Source organism: Chelonoidis abingdonii, chromosome 9 (assembly GCF_003597395.2).
Source record: "Chelonoidis abingdonii isolate Lonesome George chromosome 9, CheloAbing_2.0, whole genome shotgun sequence".
NCBI lineage: Eukaryota > Metazoa > Chordata > Testudines > Testudinidae > Chelonoidis > Chelonoidis abingdonii.
The window spans coordinates 47689338-47696128 of NC_133777.1; the positions used below are offsets into that span (position 1 = coordinate 47689338).

The 6791-nt window shown below is 55.4% G+C and overlaps 1 protein-coding gene across 1 annotated transcript; it reads left to right on the forward strand.

The window, feature by feature from the left end:
- The first annotated feature begins 201 nt into the window (after nt 1-201).
- On the forward strand, nt 202-6261 carry COMMD4 (COMM domain containing 4). Its single transcript, XM_075069519.1, is given in 7 exon segments — nt 202-517; nt 1138-1177; nt 3097-3216; nt 3768-3848; nt 4647-4765; nt 4768-4822; nt 5096-6261. Coding segments are annotated over 7 exon segments (477 nt in total). The 5' UTR covers nt 202-496; the 3' UTR covers nt 5137-6261.
- Nucleotides 6262-6791: the final 530 nt, after the last annotated feature.

Below are 6791 nucleotides of genomic sequence, written 5' to 3' on the forward strand. Positions count from 1 at the left end.
GTTGAAATGGGTCCCCCTGATGTGGCAGAGAGCATGTGTTTTGAGGGGAGCTCAGACTCCTGCCAGGCAGTGCCCGCTGGGCCCAGTGCTGTGGTGGGGTTTTATTTTCTTGCTCTTCCTTTCCAGTCCTCGGTGAAGCTGAAGTTCATCTGTGGCCAGGTGCTCAAGGACCTGCAGGGAGAGGGGATTGATGTAAGTGAAGGGCGTTCTTCTCCCATGTTCAGCCCCGCTGAGCAGGGATCCAGCGATCGCAGAGACTAAGTCTCCCCTCCCCCTGGTTGAGTGGCGTGGGCCATGTCGAGCTGGCCGGCCTCAGGGCAGGCAGTGCGGTGGAGTATGTGTGGGGCGGGTATCAGAGTCGGAGTCAGGAGACCTGGGTTCTAGTCCCAGCTCTGCCACTGATCTTGGGCAGGGTGCCTAAAGCCTGTGTCCCTACCTGTAAAATAAGCCCAGAGACATTCCCCCATCAGGGAGATCTGCTGGTGGAAAGGGCTGTATGGCTGCTAAGTATTTACTAGTAAGTATTAGTGTCTGTTTCTCTAAGGGTCCTGTGTGGTCTGCTTCACCTCATCCACCCATTGGTCCTGCCATCGTTAGGGGAGTGGCTGGTGGTTGACAACATGGATTCCCTTGAGGTCTCCCAGCAAGGGGGTTTGGCCGCTTGGGGACATGGGACTGAACCATTTGTAACGCCCGTTGCAAACAGCAGCTGCCCGCTGTTTGGATCGTGGAGGTTCCCTGTAGGACATGACTGGAGCACTTAGCAGCCAGTGGGAATGTCCCATCCTGTACCCCCCCATTGTGAAGGCAGCTTGAGCTAGTGGGAGCCAGGAACTCAGGAGTCCTAGACCCAATCACCCATGTGGCCTTGGGCAAGTTACTTAGGCTAAACCCAGCAGCTTCTAATAATTTGGGTCCCCCCTTGAGACACCTTGGCCCCATTACTCAGAAGTGCTGAGCCGCCACCGCTCCTATTGACTCCGAGTGCACGTGAAACCAGACGCCCCTTGTGGAGTGTTGGCCTTACCCTGGGGATCTGCTCAGCGAGGGCTCAGTGATCATTCTGCACCATGCTGTGTGCGCCGGGAGTGGGGTCCCCTGGGGCTGATGGACCTGGGTGTTGCTCTTCTCTTGCAGTATGAAAAGATCCTGAAGCTAACGTCGGATGCCAAGTTTGGTGAGTGTTGTTCCTTTCCAGAGCTGTTGGGTGTCCGTAGCCTGGGCTCCTCTAATGCTGTTCATGAGGCTGTCATGGTGCATTTGGCTCTTTGCCTCACCCACCTTCCAGGGAGCTTTGCTGGTTTCATTACTAGAACTGCCATTCCTCTGTCTGTGCTCACGGCAGGGAGGCTGCGGCAAGCCGTGGTTTTGGGATGCTAGGCCAGGCTTTGGCTGACTCTTACCTCCGCCTGGCCCATTCCACACCCCAGTGCCTGGCCTGAGAACATTTTACCTGCAGTGTTTATGGGCGCCAGACTCAGCTTTGTTAGCCGCATTGCCTGAAAAGCGTTGCTGGCTGGGGTCACGAGTGGAGAGGCACGTCCTGAAGCAGTGAAGGCCTAAAGAGTTAATGCCCAGCTACTGGAAACCGACCGCACGCTCTGCTCGTGGGCAAGCACAGGAGCCCTGCTAATCTCCCAGGGTCCTTGCCCCTGTTCTGTTTGGGGGCGATGCTGCTAATCGGCAGCCTGATGAGTTCCCCCTGCTCACCCCAAACACTGCCCTGGCTTTATATTTGGGTGGTTCTGGGCCTTGCGTCAGGCGGGGGGGCGGGTAACACCATTTCCCGAGTGTGTGGAAGTGCTCTGGGCCTGGTGGTTGTGGTGGTCACAGTAGCAATCCGCACTTCCCAGGTGCTGCCCAAACAGCTAAACAGCCGTCCCTGCCCTGCACAACTTGCTGTCTTAGTGTGGCAATGGGGAGGGGAGGGGAGGGGAGGGAAGGGGTTCCAGGAACTCAGCCAGGTGAGCGTCACAAAGAGAAGGTTAAGGAGTGACTCGATGGGAGCCTGTAAGTACCTACATGGGGAACAAACAGCTGATAATGGGCCCTTCAGTCTAGCAGACAAACATCTAACATGAGCCAATGGCTGGAAGTTGAAGCTAGACAAACTCAGACTGGAAATAAAGTGTTTTTACAGGGTCATTAACCGATGGAACAACTGCCCAAGTGCTCTCCATCACTGGCAATTTTTAAATCCAGATCTGCTCTGGTTCAAACAGGCATTAATTCAGGGGCGCCCAGTGGGCTGTTACGCAGGTCAGGCTGGACAATCGAGGCCAGATGGAACTATGATGTGAAATGTTTGGTTGGGTTTTTATGGATGAGCTGACCCTGGCTGAGTTGCCGTGCTGTGGCTTGGCCCTGTCTTACCGCCACTGGCCTGGTTATTGTCCGGTGTTAACCTTAGGCTTTGGCTGTATGAATGGTTAGTTTTGGCAAGCTAGGGTGTAAATCTGCCATGCGCTAGGTGCCCGGGTGGTCCCTGCTCCACACCCTGAGTTCTGCAGCACGTCTGGGAGCTGCCCTGCTTGGAAACTGTAGGTGAAAGTGCCCTAAGGAGCTATTAGTTCACAGCAGCAGGGTCCTCACGGACAGTGTGCAGCTGGTTAGGGCAGGGTAGCTTTACACCCCGGCTTGCCATGAGCTAAGTCTGTGCCTAGACAGGCCCTTACGCCTCTTGCCCTTGGCCATTATTAGTATTTGGATCCCTAGCATCAATCGATTCTAGTTAGACTTAACCCCTGCCTGTCCCAGACTTGTTTAAATCCTAACCTGTTTTGACCCCTGCCGGTTGCATTAATCCCCCATCCCCAACACACACACAGTCTCCTGCCCATCACTGCTTCTTACCCAGGTTGGTGAAAATAAGCCCAGCTCTTTCTGCTTGTTTCCCTGCTGCCCCTCGTGGCCCAGTACAAGATGGCGTCCGTCTGTGCACCCTCTCTAGTCTCTTGCAGGCGATGAACTGCAAAGGGCAGGCCACGTCAAGGGCTGTTGGATCCTACGTCAATTTTACAGGTCTATCAAAGCTGGCTCCCTGCAGGGAAGAGCCTGGCTGCCAGGTAGAATCCCAAAGGTTTCTCCTCTCCCCAGAGTCCGGGGACGTGAAGGCCACTATTGCCGTGCTTAGCTTCATCCTCTCCAGTGCAGCCAAACACAGCGTAGACAGCGACTCTCTGTCCAACGAGCTGCAACAGCTGGGGCTGCGCAAAGGTAGGGGAAGGTTCAGGGGATGGGTCCCTCGAAGAGGGCTGCAGCGCACTGGGGAGCCTTGGGGTCAGTAGCAGCAGCCTGACTGTCTTGTGCAACGTCAGCCAGAGGAGGGCGCCGGGGAACAGAGCAGAGTCTGTCTACCCCATGCACCAGGCTGTAACCCTGGATAACTGTATCCTTCCACCCTTGCTCCAGCACTGTGTGGACTTCAGTACGTTGGCTTTCTGGGGGAGGAGGCGATTGCTGCTGGGTTGTGTGTCCCCCGCGCTCTTCCATCAGTGAGAAGTTAGAATTCGCTGTGCCAACCAGCAGGAAAGACTTTGGAGCAGTAGCTGGGCCTTCTGATTGAAATGCCCTATGGTACCATCATCCCCCGTTATCCCACGTGCTCCCCAATGTCAGCATCCTGCTAGAGTCCCCCTGCCAAACAGGCCAGCTCAGCAGTTTGCAGCCAGGGTCCCTTCTGAGCCCATTGGAACCAGAGTCGTGTTGTGCAGGGACCGATCTGATGCTCTCTGGTGGGTGGTTTCTTTGGTCTCCTTGTTTTGTAGAACATGCTGCAGGATTGTGCCGGTCCTACGAGGAGAAACAGAGCCCTCTGCAGGACAGCCTGAGGACACGCAGCCTGAGATGTAAGTGTTCCTCTGGCTGGGCAAACCTGACACTGCTCCAGGCAGCGGATGAGAAATGGTCCTTCCGCAGGGATACAGGCTGGCACCCACTGCCCCTACCCCTCTAGCTGTTCCCCTGTGTCCATGGATGGATGTTCAATAGGACTTTCTCGGCCATTCTCCTCTGGGACTTCCTGGGAAGAACTTGCTCCTGAGGACTATAGGATAGGATCAGAGTTTGCTGAGGGCAGATGGGTTTTCAGCAGCAACCGAGGGGATGACCAGGAGCTGGGGCCAGAACCCTGTTGTTTGACCCCCTTGGGCTGTGACCTTGTCGCCCTGACAGGTTAGGATCTGGCCAGGTTAGTTCACCTCCGGGACAATCCAACTACAGCAGGGAGTGGGGCAGGTGATGCACTAGGCGATGCTCTGCCTTCTGCATTCTCTTTCTTTGTCATAAAGAGAGAGAGAGCTGAGGCAGTGCTAACCACTTGGACTCATGGGAATCTGTGCAACAAGGGGTGTTAGCTACATTATCCCAGCCACACTCCATCTTGGAGGGCTCCACTCCACTGACCTAAACTCCCTTGTTATTTCAACTGGAGACATTTCCTTCCTGTAATATCTTACATTGTTCCTGTGGGCTGGTAAGACAGCTGCTGTGTTGCACACACCAGAGGTGGCTGCATTTCAGGAGTGGGTGAAGCCACTTAATGCTTTTGAAAAATGCTTCTCAAATCCATATCACCAGCTTGTGCATAGAGAGAGTGTTTTACACTGACAGCACAAACCTGAGACCGGCTCTGCCTCTGTCCTAAGTGAACCATCTGGACTCTGTGTCCTGGAGGGTGGATCAGATGCTCAGCTCCAGTGAGCTCCAGCAGGTCAATGAGCCCCTTGTGCACCTAGGTTCACCGTGTGAGACGGGGACCAAGGCGTGATGGAGGCCTTTGCCATGACCGTGTTGGCAGAGAAGTTCCGGGTCTTATTGGCAGGTGAGCAGACAGCAGACGGGCAGCTTGGAATTGCTCGCCTCGTCCCCGCCCTGCCGACTGGTGCTTCCTCTCCTGTGTGCCCGCTGCTCTCCCTATTGGCCGGGGCAGAGATCAGCTGTCTCCATGTCGTGTCATTTCTCTGTTCTTGCTCACAGCGCAGAGGTATTCTCTGCCCTGCTGTGACGGTGAATTGGCAACTGGCTGCACCGCCCCCTGCTGAGATCCAGGTCACTGTGCCTCATTGGCTGTTTGCATCTCCTCTTCCACTTTCAGAGCTGAGACAGGCCCATGCCATGATGAAAACTCTCAGCTGAGGAGCGGGAGGACGGCAGGGAGCGTGGAAGGAGCCGGCTGATTGTGCTGCTGCCCATCAGAGAGTCTGGTGGGTGCGGTTCCTCCTCTGGGGGAGCCCTTTGCTGCACACAGCCACAGACACCGCCTGGGCAGAGGTTGGGCTGGGCTCTCTCCTCCCTTCTCAGACCCCTGCAGCTGAAACTGATGACTGCTCTTCCCATTCTTCCTGGCTACTGTCCCCTGTCCCCCCTCCAGCTCTCTTGCTGTGAAGCCTCCTCCCTGCCCCTCCTCCATCCTGCCCACAAGCCCTTGTGCTTCCAGGAGCCCCACCCCAGGATCCGTCCCCAGAGCAATGGTGGATGGGAGCTTGGTGGCTTCTGCATCTGTTAACGGGATCTCCACCTCGAGACCAGCTTCAGCTCAGAGTTCCCATAACAAAGGCGTCCAAACCCATGGGCCGTGCCACCGTGTAACACACATGCCTCTGGAGAACACCCAGGCCTGCCAGTTGGAGGCTGCTCTAACAGTGAGAGACCCTGACGTCCCCTGCCCAACCCTTTGTTGGTGGCTCTGTTCCTGAACAGCTGCAGAGAGCTGATCTGTCCTTTTGCTTCTGCCTGAATTGTCTCCTGTGCCTACTCCAGGTCAGGCACTTGGGCTCCCATGTCTCCTCTGGAGACTAGCGCGCTGCAGCCCACCAAATGCTGCGGCTAGGCCAGCTCCACGTCACCCGCTGACTGAACTCCTGCAGCAATCCAGGATGCCTGTGGCCGGGGTGACTCTGCCAGTCGTACATAAGAGGTTGGAAAGTTTCATCAGCCGAAGCGCAGTGGAGCGTTCGCTAGTCCCTTCTTGCTCCCCCGCCTCCCTCCCCTAAAAAGCACTTTGCCTCTGCTCTTTCCACTTCCTTTAAAGGAGCCCCCAGCCTGGGGGATAAATGCAGCTTTTGTCTTTCCTTCCCCCCATGCTCCTGCCACCTTTCCCAGGGCAGCTCCGTGCATGGAATAAAGGCTCAGCAGGAACGTGCATCTGGGAATCTCTCCATGCATTTCCGGTTGGCCTTGGCACATGAAGCCAGTTATTTGGGATGTTTCCTATTTTGCCAGCAGAATCCAATAAAGTCACGTGGAGCATTTTGAATTTGCGTCGCTGCCTCTCTTGTCACCCCTGCACCTTCACTTCTCACACCCTCAGACCGGAAGCAGAGACGTGTCTTTAAATAACTGGAGTAAATCTTTCCTATTTGAAAGGGAGGGACTGATGCCACAGACAGAATTCATCATAGGGGCAGGTGCTCTATAACCTATTCCTACCCCCTGCAGTTCTGTCAATGTCTCTCCATCCCACATACACCCTCCCTGCTCCTTCAGTTCTGACCTCTGCAGAAACCAGAGCCGGGGTAGGCAAAGTCCGTAAACTATTCGCTCCCCCCAGCCTTGTCTAGTAACAACGCTGGCTAGTCCAGCCCTTGCCCCGGAGCTGGTAACAGCCATTGAGGGACTAGTTGGGTTTTGCTAATTTCATTTAAGTTGTGCTCAGTTTAGATTGGCCCCTGCCACTGGTGCCCTATGTGCTAATCCCCTTTCCCGGCTATAGCTCAGGGCTCTAATTTCCAGGAACTTCACAGCTTGGGGATGATGCAGTTGCTCCTTTAAAGCAAAGCCAGCATAGCCTG